This window comes from Carcharhinus amblyrhynchos, chromosome 25 (assembly GCF_965287045.1).
Source record: "Carcharhinus amblyrhynchos chromosome 25, sCarAmb.v2.hapA, whole genome shotgun sequence".
In the NCBI taxonomy this organism is placed as follows: domain Eukaryota; kingdom Metazoa; phylum Chordata; class Chondrichthyes; order Carcharhiniformes; family Carcharhinidae; genus Carcharhinus; species Carcharhinus amblyrhynchos.
Window position 1 is genome coordinate 5,263,662 of NC_137348.1, and position 17,081 is coordinate 5,280,742.

The 17,081-nt window shown below is 49.1% G+C and overlaps 1 protein-coding gene across 4 annotated transcripts in view; it reads right to left on the minus strand.

The window, feature by feature from the left end:
* Positions 1–902: 902 nt before the first annotated feature.
* The window catches only part of LOC145358372 (endophilin-B2-like), an 85,883-nt gene continuing 69,704 nt past the window's right edge, over positions 903–17,081 (minus strand). For 2 of the 4 annotated variants that reach the window (XM_080212371.1, XM_080212369.1), the window contains 5 exons: positions 14,212–14,301; positions 10,184–10,284; positions 9,025–9,039; positions 3,062–3,293; positions 903–2,276 (listed from right to left, as the gene is read on the minus strand). In XM_080212371.1, the coding sequence (XP_080068497.1) occupies positions 2,169–2,276; positions 3,062–3,293; positions 9,025–9,039; positions 10,184–10,284; positions 14,212–14,301 (546 nt within the window). In that variant the 3' untranslated portion in view covers positions 903–2,168. The remainder of the gene's footprint in view (positions 2,277–3,061; positions 3,294–9,024; positions 9,040–10,183; positions 10,285–14,211; positions 14,302–17,081) is intronic. The other 2 variants (XM_080212372.1, XM_080212370.1) reach the window with 1 other exon arrangement.

The window sequence follows — 17,081 nt, forward strand, 5'->3', positions numbered from 1 at the left end:
CCTAAGCTTAAAAAAAGTTAACAAGTTCAGCTTTAATTTGACGACATTTTAAACACCCAGAAGGCACACTGGGTTAGCCAGCAATTTAGCTGCAGTTCGGGAAAGTAAAACTGGCTTGTTAGAAGCCAAAGGTTTTCATAAACAACATCTGTGAAGACATTTTCTCCAAGTCAGAGACAGCATGTGCCAAACAATTTAAATACAAGATAAGAATTAACATATAGTTTTGGAACTGGGTGTTCAGCGGTCAGTCTGTTTTCGAGTGCTGTTTTGATCAGTACACAACCGGCAGAAGCCAATCTCTCTCTCTCCAGTTTTTTCTCTTTATGTTTGCTTTCGTTAATTTTAAGTTCCGGTCAATAAAAGAAACTCATTGAAACCCCCGTACCGCTGCTGTCTTTGTCTATTCACAGGAATGAATGGGCCCTGCATTCCCTCAGCACACATTCCCTCAATGTGGAGTGCCATCAGCATAGACAAGGGTCATGGGTGGAGTTGGGGGGGCCTCTCAATGTTAAAATGGTGGCGCGGGCTCGTTGGGCCGAAGGGCCTGTTTCCTGAGCTGTTTTGTTCTTGGAGATCCCTTTGGAACGATGCGGGATTGTCGGAGCGCAGCCCAGGCTGTCAGTGTTAGCTCCACCAGGCCAAGAACTGCCGCATGTTAATATTGCATTCTCCCTCTGCCCTCCCCAACACCCACCCCCTCCCCCTGCCCCTTCCCTCCCATTCCCCTCCCTCCAACCCCCTCGACACTCTGCCCTCCCTATCCCTCCTAGAACTGCCAACCCCAACCTCATATCCTGCCTCGTTTGCAATAGTTCTCCGTGATTATAAACCAAGTCACCGTGACAACGCCAAGAGTTCAAACGTTTAGTAAAGAGCAAGAAGATGGAGCCAGTAACGAAGGAGAGGCAACCTGGTCCAGGAATTATTTATTATTCTTGAAAGATCATTCACTTATGCATAGAACAGCAGGTCAGAGAGCAGAGATACCCAGAACGGACTGAGGTCGATGCAGAAACAGGAGACCAGGACCTCACACCGTACATTTACACAGGGATAAGTCAATATCTGGACTTAACAGGCTGCAGGGTTAAAAAAAAACGCAATCCAATTCTAATAACCCTCCTAAAAACATTCAATCCCATTCACCACAAAAACCACCTTCATTTGAGAAACCATCACCTCAAAAAAAATAAAGTTACAAAAGAGAGAATTTGAGTGGAAAATTCACTCCCCGTCCATTGGGAATTGTGGAATTTTGTTGACCGTTTCCCCCCCCCCAAGAAGTTTCTGATAACTCAGAGCAGAGCGTGGCCTCAGTAGGTTTGGCCCACACCAACAGAGATGGCCAATGGTCGAAGTGTGTCGAGTCCCAGTCACCAGTTTCCGCACCCACCCCCTCCCCACCCCCCCAACTCCTCAATTGTCCAAACGTCCAAATCTCTGCCTCTCAATCTCCCAGAGTACGGACCCTGTCACAAGACTATCGATATTCAACAATGTGCACCAGCAAAAAAAAAAAAATCCAAAAACAACTTCAAGCCCTTGGTTATCACATCCTGCAGGAGTTGCACGAAACAAAAAACATCTTCCAGATGTGCGCATGCAGGGTAGTCTCACACCTTCCGGCTCCAGCTGTCCGGAAGTCGCAATATTCGCCGTTCTCTCGTCCTCTCACCGGCTTCGCGTTTCGAACCAGACTGAAGGCAGAACGAGGCGTCACGTTACGTGACCCGGTTGTAAGAGTGGAGTCCCGCAGGCCGGTTTAACCTGCTTTAAAAGTAGAGCGTGGTGCGTGCGCGCGCGTGTGCGGATTTCTAACTAACTGCGTTCAGCCAAGCCCAGAGCCTGTTCCCAGGGAAACCAGCCCATTTCATCTGGAATTACGACCCCTAATGCGTGAGATTCAAACAGCTTTCATCGCAGCCTCACACTTTAATACACATAATCAGTGACCTTTTCCAAATTTCAACAAAACTATATAAAGTACCATCGAAAACCTTTACGCGTTTTCTAAAGCGTTCTGACGCAACTTGAGTTGCCGAAAGAAAAGTCGAGAAGGAATGAGCGACATGACAGTAGGAATGAACGGAACACAATTGGTAAATGCTAATGTGGTCTTTCTGCAAGTCTCAACCCTGGTGTGGAAGTTCCGCGATGGATCTTTAGTTCAACAGCTCCAGGTAGGTGACCGGAACCTTCCCTTTCTTGTTGCCCTTTTCTCCCATCAGCCAATCAGAGTCCATTCCCGGCAGACTGTACACCGTGATGAGCTACACAGCCGGGTATTGAAGAGAGGAGGAAAGTTAGAGTGACGCATTCATAGACATCGTAACATCCACAGTCAACATTTTACCAGTTAAAAAAAAATCCTCACTTATAATGGAACCTGCAATAACACCCTCCTGCCAGAGATGGCACTGTAGTGTGACATGTTTACATAGGCTTTCACCATTGGAAATGTAGAACGTATAATAATGACAAAAGTTAATCCAAAAACAGACTAATTGCACCCAGGTCCAGTTATTTTGATTTATTCTTTCACAGCATAGCTAGGCCAACATTCATTGCCCCTCCCTAATTGCCCTTGAAAAGGTGGTGGTGAGCTAAACTTTTAAGTTCATTTATTAGTGTCACAAGTAGGCTTACATTAACACTGCAATGAAGCGACTGTGAAAATCGCCACACTCCAGCACCTGTTTGGGTACACTGAGGGAGAATTTAGCATGGCCCAATGTACCCTAACCAGCACGTCTTTCAGACTGAGGGGGGGAACTGGAGCACCCGGAGGAAACCCACGCAGACACGGGCTGGAACTGAACCTGGGTCACTGGCGCTGAGGCAGTGGGTAAACAGGGAGCAGGCCATTCAGCCCATCAAGCCTATTCTGTCCTTCAGTGAGACCGCAGCTGGTCTGTACCTTAATTACAATATAGATTTGAAAAGTCAAGCCTCTCTAGAAAAGCCCAGGTCCACAAACCAGGCTGGTGATCATCGCGGGATGTCAGTCTACACCGGGAAGCAGGAAACCCCGGAGAAGCACTAAAAAGACACAAACCTCATCAGCAAGGAGCTCCAGCTCACTCGAGTCGGCTGCATCGTAATCGTAGAGAACTCGAGCCTTCCTCGTCCCACTGCAAGGGGGGCTAACCTCAGTAAAGCCCACCGCAGATGGTGTGGGATTACACGGCCCTGCTAGCGACGAGACGACTGGGATGGTGGCAGTGGCTGGGGTGGCTCCGCTGGGTGGAGCGGGTGTGTCCGAGTTACCCACAAATGTACCAGGGAACCTGAAATCGACAAAGAACCATCTGTCATTACACAAGGCAGGGCTTTCAGTTAAAGCCAACAGTGCAAAGATATCTAGACAAACAGTCGCTTGGTCATACAGAACTTGACTATTACTGAAAGGAGAGACAAGATATAGAGTCTTAGAAGTAGAAATGGTCGAGAGCTTCAAGTTTTTAGGTGTACAGATCACCAATAATCTGGTTCCCCCCCCATGCCAATGCTATAGTCAAGAAAGCCCCACCAACGCCTCCACTTTCTAAGAAGACTAAGGAAATTTGGCATGTCCGCTACGACTCTCACCAACTTTTACAGATGCACCATAGAAAATATTCTTTCTGGTTGTATCACAGTTTGGTCTGGGCTCCTGCTCTGCCCAAGACCGCAAGAAACTACAGAGGGTTGTGAACGTAGCCCAATCCATCACGCAAACCAGCCTCCCATCCATTGACTCTGTCTACACTTCCCACTGCCTGGGAAAAGCAGCCAGTATAACTAAGGACCCCACGCACCCCGGACATTCTCTCTTCCACCTTCTTCTGTCAGGAAAAAGATACAGAAGTCTGAGATGACGTACCATCTGACTCAAGAACAGCTTCTTTCCTGCTGCTGTCAGACTTTTGAATGGACCTACCTCACATTAAGTTGATCTTTCTCTTCACCCTCGCTATGACTGTAACACTACATTCCGCACTCTCTCCTTTCCTTCTCTATGAACGGTATATTTTTAAATACTGTTTACTAATCCATGTGACAATAATGAATCAAATCAATTCAAATCCAAGAGATTTACAGCACAGAGAGAGGCCCTTCAGTCCATCTTTCCAGCACTGGCCATTGAGCACCTACCATTATCCCGATTTCCAGCACTTGGTCGGTACCTTCTGTGCAACGGCATTTCAAGAGTTCATCTAAGTGCTTCTTAAATTTGTCAGGGTTCCCGCTGTGGTAATATGTTTTATGGTTGATTAAATTGGATATCCTAAATCAAAGAATTGGGCATTTTAAAATCAAACACCTCTGACCTCAGGCAGGCCGGAATTGCTAAAAGTCAAATATACAAAGACACAGGAACGTGTCTGGGCTCAGCCCACCAATCATCATTGTTACACATAAGTAACAGGATGGAGGTGGACACCTGGGAACGGACCCCAGCGTCCTGTCAGGCAGGGTGGACACCTGGGAACGGACCCCAGCGTCCTGTCAGGCAGGGTGGACACCTGGGAACGGACCCCAGTGTCCTGTCAGGCGGGGTGGACACCTGGGAACGGACCCCAGTGTCCTGTCAGGCGGGGTGGACACCTGGGAACGGACCCCAGTGTCCTGTCAGGCGGGGTGGACACCTGGGAACGGACCCCAGCGTCCTGTCAGGTGGGGTGGACACCTGGGAACGGACCCCAGCGTCCTGTCAGGCGGGGTGGACACCTGGGAACGGACCCCAGTGTCCTGTCAGGCAGGCACCGAGAAACCCACTGGGTATTGGGACACCCTTCCCAAGACCTCATTGGCTGGAAGCCAGAGAAGTTTCTGGAAGGCCAGACAGGCAGGGGGATAAAGGTACGTATCTCAGACACACCAGCAGTGAAGGCTTGACAAGGAGTGGGGGGGCGACCTTGACCAGAGAAGGAAGGAAGAAGGTGCCATCGAGACTCACCCTTCGAGATGACGGACCAGGGGGACTCAGAGAATCGGGCCTACAGTTTAACCAAACCATCTTTGCGCTTCTTGGCCTTTTGGCTAAGATCAAGTGTAATATCGACATCCTGCGCTAGGTTTGAAGTCATGAGGTTACACTGAGGCTTCACTTGAAGCAATTTTTTAAAGCGACATCTCGGCCTTTTGGCTAAGATGCAAATGAGATGAAACCTTGGAGGAGCTGATATGTCTGCTCCAATCGGCTTGGATCATATAGATCAAGCCCAAGACAGGAAGTGGTGAGGCCTGCCCTATCAGCGTGGATTGGGAATGTCTCACTGAACTGGAGTTCGATTGGATATAAATATTAACAACCCATCTCTGGGGTAGAACACTTGAATCTGGGGTATCCTCTTGTTTTTATGTGGGTAATTTAAGGGTTAATAGTGTTATTATTAATAAACTTATTGAACCTTTACTTGTGTTTGTCCTTTGTCCATCTTGCAGATAAAGGCACGGCGGTAACACCTCAGAGTGAGCAAACTGATCGGACGTATCTGAGAATTACAGGTCCGACATCGCTCTACCAGCCTGTCAGGCAGCGAGTTCCAGATTCCCACCACCCTCTGGGTTTAAACATTTCTCCTCAAATCCCCTCAAAATCTCCTGCCCCAATTGTAAAGTCAACGCCCGCTGGTTATTGACCCATCGTCTGAGTGGAAAGGTTTCTTCCCATCCACCTCCCTCATAACCTGGTACAACATCATCCCCCCCCCCCCCCCCCACACATCCCCCCCCTTCGCTGATCTAAAGGAACAACTCCAGCCTAATCTTCAGATGGAAAGGAAAGAAAATTCTGGAAAATCTCAGCAGGCTGGCAATATCAGTAAGGGGAGAAAAGCTTTGACAGAGGGTCATCCAGACTCGAAACGTCACCTCTTTTCTCTCCTTCCAGGTGCTGTCAGACCCGCTGAGATTTTCCAGCATTTTCTCTTTTGGTTTCAGATTCCAGCATCCGCAGTAATTTGCTTCTATCTCTTCAGAGCGACACTGGTGTGGCAGAGGATGTCTAACAACGTTCAAATAAACTTTCTCGTTCTAAATTCCCTCCCATTGATTCAATATTTATTTAATCTGAGTGTAGTTATCAGGTCAGCCACACTGGGGCGCACTTCCGCCTCACTCAGCGTAGGTTCAAATTTCACTCCAATCGTTTGAGCTCAAACTCTGGGCTGGAACTCGCTGTGCGGTACCGAGGGAGTGCTGCACTGCGGGAGGGAGTGGGAGGCAGTGGCGGTACCGAGGGAGTGCTGCACTGCGGGAGGGAGTGGGAGGCAGTGGCGGTACCGAGGGAGTGCTGCACTGCGGGAGGGAGTGGGAGGCAGCAGTGGCGGTACCGAGGGAGTGCTGCACTGCGGGAGGCAGCGTCTTTACACGGAGGCTCTGTCTGCCCTCATGGTGGGATGGAATAGATCCCACCCTGAAGAGGAGCAGGGGGCAGTCTTCAGTGTACTGACCAAGATTAACATCCCCCCCCCACCAACGGCCAACGTTCGCCCCCCCTCCTCCCTCCCTCGGCCAACGTTCGCCCCCCTCCTCCCTCCCTCGGCCAACGTTCGCCCCCCTCCTCCCTCCCTCGGCCAACGTTCGCCCCCCTCCTCCCTCCCTCGGCCAACGTTCGCCCCCCTCCTCCCTCCCTCGGCCAACGTTCGCCCCCCTCCTCCCTCCCTCGGCCCACGTTCGCCCCCCTCCTCCCTCCCTCGGCCCACGTTCGCCCCCCTCCTCCCCCCTCCCAACGTTCGCCCCCCTCCTCCCCCCTCCCTCGGCCAACGTTCGCCCCTCCCCCTCCTCCCTCCCTCGGCCAACGTTCGCCCCCCCCTCCCTCCCTCCCTCGGCCCACGTTCGCCCCCCTCCTCCCTCCCTCCCTCGGCCAACGTTCGCCCCCCCCTCCCTCCCTCCCTCGGCCCACGTTCGCCCCTCCCCCTCCTCCCTCCCTCGGCCAACGTTCGCCCCCCCTCCTCCCTCCCTCGGCCAACGTTCGCCCCCCCTCCTCCCTCCCTCGGCCAACGTTCGCCCCCCCTCTATCGGACAAGGTGATGAAAGCGGACTCTCCGGCCGTTATCACATTATTGTTGGTGGGAGCTCGCTCTGTGCTCATTGGCTGCTGTGTTTCCAATAGAACAAGAGCGACTACAACAACAACAACAACAGCAGCAGTGTTCAACTGACCATAAAGGGCTTTGGGGTCTCCTGAGATTGTGAAAGGCGCTATATAAATGGAATAACCCTTTTCCTTTAAACTTACTAAGAAATCCGATTTCTAGATTATTTGCCTCGTTTGAGTCTGTTCGTTGGGTTGACGGGAGAGAACAGGTTTGTAGATTTTAAAATTCATTTTTATAGGATGTGGCATTGCCAGCTAGGTCAGCATTTATTGTCCATCCCTAATTGCCCTCGAGAAGGTGGTGGTGGTGAGCTGCCTTCCTGAGCTCCTGCAGTCCCTTTGGTGTAGATTCACCCACACTGCTGTTAGGGAGGGAGTTCATAGAATCAGAACAATCCCTACTGTGCAGAAAGAGGCCATTCAGCCCTTCGAGTCTGCACTGACTCTCTGAAAGAGCATTCCACCCAAGCCCTCCCCTCCATCCTGTCCCTGTAGCCCTGCACACTTACCATGGCCAATCCCTCTAACCTGCACATCTCGGGACACTATGGGGCAATTTAGCACGGCCAGTGCACCTAACCTGCACCTGGAAACCCACGCAGACACGGGGAGAACATGCACAAACACTGACCCAAGACTGGAATTGAATCTGGGTCCATGGAACTGTGAGGCAACAGCGCTAACCACAGTGTCACCATGCTGTCCCAGTGACAGTGATATATTTCCAAGTCAGGATAGTGAGTGGTTTGGAGGGGAACCTCTGGGTGATGGAGTTCCCAGATTATCTCATGCCTTTGCCCCTCTAGGTGAGTTTGGAAGGTGTTGCCCTGGTGAGTTGCTGCAGTGTATCTTGGCGATGGTACACACGGCTGCCACTGTGCACCAACAGTGGAAGAATTGAATGCTTGTGGGTGTGGTGCCAATCATGCGGGCTGGATGGTGTCAAACTTCCTGACTGTTGTTGGAGCTGCACTAACCTCTGATTCGCTCTGGTAGCCACAGTATTTATAATGGCTGGGTCCAGTTCAGTTCCTGGTCAATGGTAACCCCCCCCCCCAGGATGTTGATAGTGGGGGATTCAGCCATGTTATTGCCATTAAGTGTCAAGGGGCGATGGTTAGATCCTCTCTTGTTGGAGATGGTCATTGCCTGGGCACTCGTGTGACACGAATGTTATTAGTCAGCCTGAGCCTGGATATTGTCCAGGTCTTGCTGCGTTTGGACACGGCCTGCTTCAGTATCAGAGGAGTCATGAGTGGTGCTGAACATTGTGCAATCATCAGCGAACATCCCCCTCGGTCATCATCTTCTTCTGGACACAATAACTGGGCAGCACAGGGGCACAGTTCGCACTGCTGCCTCACAGCATCCGGGACCCGGGTTCGATTCCCGGGCTCGGGTCACTGTCTGTGTGGAGTCTGCACATTCTCCCCATGTCTGCATGGGTTTCCTCTGGATGTTCCAGTTTCCTCCCACAGTCCAAAAGATGTGCAAGTTAGGTGGATTGGCCGTGCTAAATTGTCTCCTTAGTGTCAGGGGATTAGCAGGGCAAATGAATGGGGTAGTGGGGAATTAGGGGCTGGGTGGGATTGTGGTCTGTACACATTCAATGGGCTGAATGGTCTCCTTCTGCACCATAGGGGTTCTATGATTCTAACAGGAAACGTGTCTAGCAGCTATTCAGGAATATCAACCTTCTCCCGAGCCAATATAACGCTGATACCCAGTGATAGCAAAATATCAGAGCAAGTGCACGACTGAGGGGAGAGGGAAATAGTCCAGGCTTCCAGACACATACTGTGCAGGGGGACTGGGGAACGTGTTGGGGGGAGGGGGGGTGCCTGGATGGAGAGAGAGGACATCCTTTAAATCACCATAAACAGCAACTTTCAACAGTTGAAACATTGACTCCACAAACCAAGATTTATACTTACATTTCCCGGTTGGAACTGAAGGCGTGAAATGAAAATTGGAATGAGTGTTAGAAAAATATTTAAGGGTTTACCCCCCTCCCCTTTTAAACAATTCTGCGGAGATCCTTCCCACCTCATTCAACATTCACCCCGGGGACAGTAGCTCCCACCCCAATTTCCCTCTCCAACTCCTTCCAACAGCTCAGGAGCACCGAGATTCCCTGGGAATGATTACTGGGTTTGTCAGTGATTTCAGAGTTTACTCATCACTTCCAAATCTGTGCGGCATGAGGAGGGGGGGGTGGTAGAGTAGATAGGGAAAGGGAGAGAGGGACAGAGGGAGAGAGGGGGAGAGCGAGAGAGAGAGTGAGAGAGAGAGAAAGGGGGGAGAAAGAGAAAGAGAGAGAGAGAGAGAGAAAGGGGGGAGAGAGAGAGAGAGAGAGAAAGGGGGGAGAAAGAGAGAGAGAGAGAGGAGGGGAGAGGGGGAGGGAGGGAGGAGGAAAAGGGATGTAGGGAGAGGGGGAGGGAGAAGGGAAGGGAAGAGAGAGAGAGAGAGAAGGGGTGGGGGAAGTGATGAGTGGTTGACGTTCTCTGTCTCATCGTTGTGTTTATAGATAATGGTTGCTCTCCAGATGGGTGTCAGAATGTCACTGGCAGGGCTTCGGATCTCCAGTTTATTGAGGGTGATGGGTTCGCAGACAGGAGGGCAGGGGGATAGCCCTGTCTGGATGGAAGGGCCGAACGTTCCAGCAGCAGAAAGCTGGAGCTGGGCTGCTGCCTGCTGTTATTATCAGAGTCGGGAAGAGGCAGTCTTAGCCACGGTGTGTAAACTGACAGGGGGGTTAAAATTCAGCTCCAGAGAACAGTCAGGGAGAGGGATGGAGCTGGCAGTGAGGGAAGAGAGTTTGGGATGAGGATCTTTGGTCTTCCCAATATTTAGTTGGATTGAGTTTCTTCCAGGGATAGCATTCTGGGACACTCAGTGTGAGCAATATGGAAGGTGAGATATTGGAGTGTTTTGGGCCCACGGTTTCTAAATTCCTCTGCTACTGAGGGGAGAGGCTTTCCTGAGAGAACAGTGACAGGGATCCAGACCGAATCTTTGCAAACATCAGCCTCCACTGTGGGAAATCCAACATAAAACAGGCTCAATAAATTCACAGCTTCCACAGCTCCTTACCTGCCCAGTAGTTTCTGCAGGTCCAGGGTGTACTGGTAACACTGAGCATAATAGGTAGCCTGCGCCTCCACAAACTCATGCAGGCAGCGGAGATGGTTAGTCTACAGGGAGAAAGATTGCACTCTTTTTAAACTATGATCTGAAACACACAATTCTTCAATTAAACAGAACTTCCTAGTCAAGCAAGCCCTGGTCAGAATATCAGGGAGCCAACGGCCGGGTGGTATTATCGCTAGGCTATTAATCCAGAAACTCAGCTAATGTTCTGGGGGACCCGGGTTCGAATCCCGCCACGGCAGACGGTGGAATTTGAATTCAAAAGAAAATACCTGGAATTAAGAATCTAATGACCATGAAACCATTGCCAATTGTTGTAAAAACCCATCTGGGTCACTAATAACAAAGAAGAACAACACACAGCACGGGAAACAGGCCCTTCGGCCCAACGAGCCCGCGCCGCCGTCCTACTATCTCAGTGACCTATTCATGATGTCCTTTAGGGAAGGAAATCTGCCGTCTTTACCTGGTCTGGCCTTTGATTCCAGAGTCACGGCAATGTGGTTGACTCTCAACTGCCCTCGGGCAACTAGGGATGGGTAATAAATGCTGACCCAGCCAGCAATGCCCATGTCCCATGGATGAATAAAAATGCTCTATCCTTTAGTTAATGGACTAAACACTCAACTTGGAAGGCCTCATTCACAGGAGCTTTAGAAACAAAGTGTAAACACTGACTCACATCAGGAGATATTATGGAAAGCAGCCAGAATTATGATCAAAAGGTGGGTTTTAAAGAAATGTGACTGAATGGAGCTTCAACTTTTAATACATTGAAAGATCTTCAATCAAACAGGCCTGATTTTTTGGTTAGAGTTGCTTTTTCACCTTGCTGGGATTTCTTGGGGCCAGTGTCCGGGATATTTGTCATAGAGGGTTACAGCATGGAAACAGGCCCTTCGGCCCAACTTGTCCATGCTGCCCTTTTCTCTAAACCCCTAAGCTAATCCCAATTGCCCCCATTTGACCCATAGGTTTGTCAAAGGACAGAAGGTGTCAGAATTAACAGCTTGTCCCTGGCAGGAACGGGTTATGAACAGACTTGTGGGAGCCGGTGTCCCTTCACTGGGCACTGGAACGTAAACAATACGGACTTCAGGAGTCGGGAGATGTTGAGACCTGGAGTGACCAATGATACTATTCCGACTGGATTTGATTGGCCTAATTGAACGATGCAATTGGGATTCCTGATCAATTCATCGGCTGATTACCAAGGAACGTTTGGAGTTTTAACTCTGCTAACACAAAGAGTTTGTTGAGAAAGGCCGTGTGAGGAACCCGGGAGTCAGGCTCACAAGGAGAGACAACATCTGATTCCATGTGACACCAAATTCCTGGCCAGGTTTTAATTACAAGTGGAAATCAACCTTAAGTTAAATAAACAGATAGCGAGGATTTGATTGCTGCATTGCAATATCTACTGTTGTTTAAGTAGTTGCAGAATAAAGGAAATTGTTTTTAAGTATTTAAAGTCAACTTTGTGTCTTTATTCATTACAGAGGATAAAACACACAGGTTTGGATGGCAGGAGGGATGTTATTTGGAAGGGCAGAGAGGTGTAAGGAACTCAGGGATGGCACAGTGGTGTAGTGGTTAGCACTGCTGCTTCACAGTGCCAGGATGGTAAGTTGCCAGTGTTGGACTGGGGTGGGTACAGTAAGGAGTCTCACTAATCCTCTCTCTTATCAAAAACCCATCAACCCGCGTCTTAAAAATATTTAGCAAGGCAGCCTCCACCACCTCAATGGGCAGAGAATTCCAGAGATTCACCACCCTTTGAGTGAAGAAGTTCCTCCTCAACTCCCTTCTAAACCGCCCCCCCTTTATCTTGAGGCTGTGCCCCCTAGTCCTACTGTCCTTTCTGAGTGGGAAGAGTCTCTCCACCTCTATCCTATCCATCCCATTCATCATCTTATACGTCTCAATGAGATCTCCCCTCATTCTTCTAAACTCTAACGAGTACAAGCCTAGTTTATTCAGCCTCTCCTCATAGCTCAACCCCCTCAACTCCGGTATCAGCCTAGTAAACCTCCTGTAAGGGTTATGGGGAGAGGGCGGGAATGTGGAACTGAGCCACGACAGATCAGCCATGATCTTATTGAATGGCGGGGCAGGCTCGAAGGGCTAGATGGCCTACTCCTGCTCCTATTTCTTATGTTCTTAACACCAGGTTAACATCCAACAGGTTTATTTGGTAGCACGAGCTTTCGGAGGATGCAGGGATATAGTGTTCAATTCTGGTTGCCACATTACCAGAAGGAATGTGGAGGCTTTGGAGAGGGTTAGATTTACCAGGATGTTGCCTGGTATGGAGGGCATTAGCTACGAGGAGAGGTTGGAGAAACTTGGTTTGTTCTGACTGGAATGAAGTTGAGGGGAGTCCTGATAGAAGTCTACAAGATTATGAGGGACAGAGTGGATAGTCAGAAGCTTTTTCCCAGGGTGGAAGAGTCAATTACTATGGGGCCACAGGTTTAAGGGGCAAGGTTTAAAGGAGATGTACGAGGCAGATATTTTACACAGAGGGTGGTGGGTGTCTGGAACTCACTGCCGGGGGAGGTAGTGGAAGCAGATACGATAGTGACTTTGAAAGGGAGTCTTGACAAATACATGAATAGGATGGGAATAGAGAGATATGGTCCCTGGAAGGATAGGGGGTTTAGTTCGGATGGGCAGCATGGTTGGTGCAGGCTTGGAGGACCGAAGGGCCTGTTCCTGTGCTGTAATTTTCTTTGTTCTTTGACCTGGACTTAAGTTTATTTCAAAGTTTACGGACAACATGAAACTCAGAAACATATTACACAGCCAGGAGGGTAGTGAGAGATATCAGCAGAATAGAGAAATGTACAGACACAGGGCAGGTGTGTCTATTGTAGTAAATAAACCTGTCGCACGTCTTAAAACTAGTGTCATCTTGGTGGCAAATCAGGTTTTAAAAAAATGTGCTAGAAACTGGTGAAGGCACAAGAAGAAGTATTTAAAATTCCCCAGTGGGGTTTGATAGGATAGACAGAGAGAGGCTGTTTCCACCTGTAAGGAGGGATCAAAACTGGAGGTGACCAAAACGCGACAGTCACTAATAAAATCCAATCGGGAAATTCAGGAGAAACTTCTTTACCCAGAGAGTGGCGAGAATGTGGCACTCACTGCCAGAGGGAGCGGCAGAGCTGAATTGTATAAATAAATAGGGAAGGCTGGAGGGGGAAAGGAACTGAAGGATATGTTGAGGAAGAGGGATAGGTGGAGGCTCAGGTGGGGTATAAATGCTAGCATGGATTAGTCGGGCTGAACGGCCAGTTTCTGTAACCAGGCCATATGTCGGAATTTTACCACCCGCCACGGGAATCGGGATGGACAACGGGAAGGTCTGTTGACCTCAGGTGGGATTTGGGATGAGCGAGGCTGTAAAAACGTGCCCGTTGAGTTTTGAGGTTGATTTTGTTGGAAAACCTTCAATGATGTGAGTTACCCATCCCTCTTCCTCAACACATCCTTCAGTTCCTTTCCCTCTCCAGCCTTCCCTATTTATTTATACAATTCAGCTCTGCCGCTCCCTCTGGCAGCGAGTGCCACATTCTCGCCACTCTCTGGGTAAAGAAGTTTCTCCTGAATTTCCCGATCGGATTTTATTAGTGACTGTCGCGTTTTGGTCACCTCCAGTTTTGATCCCTCCTTACAGGTGGAAACAGCCTCTCTCTGTCTATCCTATCAAACCCCACTGGGGAATTTTAAATACTTCTTCTTGTGCCTTCACCAGTTTCTAGCACATTTTTTTAAAACCTGATTTGCCACCAAGGTGACACTAGTTTTAAGACGTGCGACAGGTTTATTTACTACAATAGACACACCTGCCCTGTGTCTGTACATTTCTCTATTCTGCTGATATCTCTCACTATCCTCCTGGCTGCAAAAACACAACAGGAACCAGCACCAAGGCAGCCAAATGGCTGCAATTACTGTGTTTGACGTACGTGAGTGGAACTGATCCCCTCCAGCAGTAACCTGGTCACCTCTGCTTGCCGGTCAAACTCCGTCTGAGCCAATCGCAACTCTTGTTCGGCCTGCAAATGGAGAAGGTGGGGGAGGGGGGTTTGGGTGAGGGTGGGAGAAAGGTGAAACTAGGGTAACACTGTACATTAGAACAACGATCTCTCTCCAAATGATGGCTGCTGAGTCACATCTCCCACAGCAAATACCTACACCCAAACTCTTTGTGACGGCCATCTGCCCAGTGTCTGGATGAATGAACTAGCAGTAACCTAACCCATCAGGATTTGACCGGGTGGGTTCGATTCCCTCGAAAACGAGTTAATTAGTTCCGGTAAGCTGGCTGTGTCGGTCTACTTACTGGTTGCTAACCTCATCCAGTCCGTGAACCACATCAGAGTTGGGTCAAAAAGGGTGTGTGTGTAAAATATACACAGTTCCAGCCATGTACAGTGCATACTTTCATTGCCATTAAGCCTGTCCACATGTCTTGGTCAATGTTCAGTGGAACCCAAGGCAAAACAGTGCAGAATAAGACCAGGCCCTTCAGCCCATTGAATGCATGTGACCCGTGTCCAATCCCAACTCCCAGCTACTTTTCCTAATGTCCTCATGTAGGTTTCATGACTTCAAAGTGGCCAATTGACTCAGTGCAATCATGAACAGATTAAATCATGTAATTCTGCACCGCTTCAGGCTGTTATCTGAAATATACAATTAGAAAAGTGATTTTATTGCATCATGAAAAAGAATCGCAAATACTAACTCCAGATGTCAACGCTAATTGGTTGCTAATGATTTTTACGTAGGTGAGTTTATAATGACTTCTACATGAACTGAATCACTTTCACTCCTTGCGATGTCTAAATGTGGAAAAGAAATGTAAGGTTACACAAAAATGAGCAACGTGGAAAGAACAGAATCATAATTTACTGATTCAACTGGCACAGGATGGTGACTCTGGCAAGTGTTAACACGCTGGAGGCTGGGGGTTTGGGGGCATATTGTATTTCTCCTTCTAGAATGGAGATGGGTAGCACAGTGGTTAGCACCGCTGCCTCATAGCTCCAGAGATCTGGGTTCGATTCCCGGCTTGGGTCACTGTCGGTGCGGAGTTTGCACATTCTCCCCATGTCTACGTGGGTTTACTCCAGATGCTCCAATTTGCTCCCACAGTCCAAAGATGTGCAGGTTAGGTTGATTGGCCGTGCTAAATTGCCCCTTAGTGTCCCAGGATGTGTAGGTTTAGAGGGATTAGTGGGGTAAATATGTGGCGTTGTGAGGTGTGATGACCTCAGCCAGGGTAATGAGGTTGGCTTGCTAGCGTACGAAAGAGCTACCTGATGAGTCCTAGCTGATGGTTAAATCAGGGAACCTCATGCTGCCTATTTAAAGCAGGTGTGTCAGGCTCCCTGCCTGCATTCAGCAGGGAGCAACTGGAGAGCTGGCTGTGTACAGATGTATGGTGTAAATAAAGTAACTTAGTGACGGGACTTTCACCTCTGTGGAGTTATTACACGGGAATAGGGCCTGGGATAGGCTGCAGACTTGATGGGCTGAATGGCCTCCTTCTGCTCTGTAGGGATTCTACAATTTCCCCCGTTAGTTACATCTGGGGAACAAACTCTCTGTAAATACTGGGATCGACTTTAGGCAGAAGCTTGGATACTATTCTCCATCCATGGCATCTTGCCACAGAAATAATCCTGCTGTTATCAGCAGGCTTTGCTTTCGTTTCGGCTGTGAGTTCAGTTTGCTGTAGGATGCAGAGACTCGGTTTGCTGTCCGCCCTGCCGTAAATCCTACCCTATTTGCTGTGAGTTACACTAAAGGGGTGATCACGGATGCGTGTCGGAGTTCCCTGTCCTTTTGGATTAGACCAGAGCTGGTCTGTTAGAGTACACCATTACACACAGTGTTTGGGTCACAATAGACACTGTGCATGAATGGCTTTGTTAACATAGATTGGGATAATTACATGGACTTTCCTCAGGGAATTTAAGGTGATAGGGATTGTGTCTTTGCAAACTCTGTATTGAATCTTCCTTAAAGATGAAAGGGTGATGTCAGAATGAAACCCACAGACAAATTTGGAAGGGAGGCAGTGTCTGGTTGCGATGCTCTTGTTGCCAGCCAGATGGTACAAGTTGACAAAAGAGCATAAGAAATAGGAGTTGAGAAAGGCCATCTGACCCATCGAGCCTCTTCTGCCATTCAGCAAGGCCTAGACTGATCTTTGAGTTTAGTTCCATCTTCCCTGCTCCGTATCCTGGAAAATCCTTAAAGATACAACCGGGGGTTTCTGGGTACTGTTTTGAATAGACACCCACAGGTGGAGAATTCCAAGATTCACAATCCTCGAGTGAAGAGTTATCTCCTGATCTCAGGGTGGCACAGTGGTGAGCACTGCTGCCTCACAACACCAGGGACCCGGGTTCGAATCCTGGCCCGGGTCACTCTCTGTGTGGAGTTTGCAGGTTTCCCCGTGTTTGCGTGGGTTACCTCCGGGTGCTCCAGTTTGTTCCCACAGTCTGAAAGACGCGCTGGTGAGGGTGCATTGACCCAAACAGGCGCCGGAGTGTGGAGACTAGGAGAATTTCACAGTAACTTCCATTGCAGTGTTAATGTAAGCCTTACTCGTGACTAATAAGCAAACTTTAAATGGACGACCCGTTATCCTGAGTCCACGATGCCGTGTTCTAGGTTCCTTAGCCTGGAGAAACTGTTGCCCGGAATCTATTCTCCTGCCAAGACCCGAACCAATGGGTTCTGTTTCATTGAGGTCACCTCACATTCTTCTGGACTCCAGGGTGTAGGTCTGGGTTTGATGGGGTTTTCACTGCCTGACATCAAC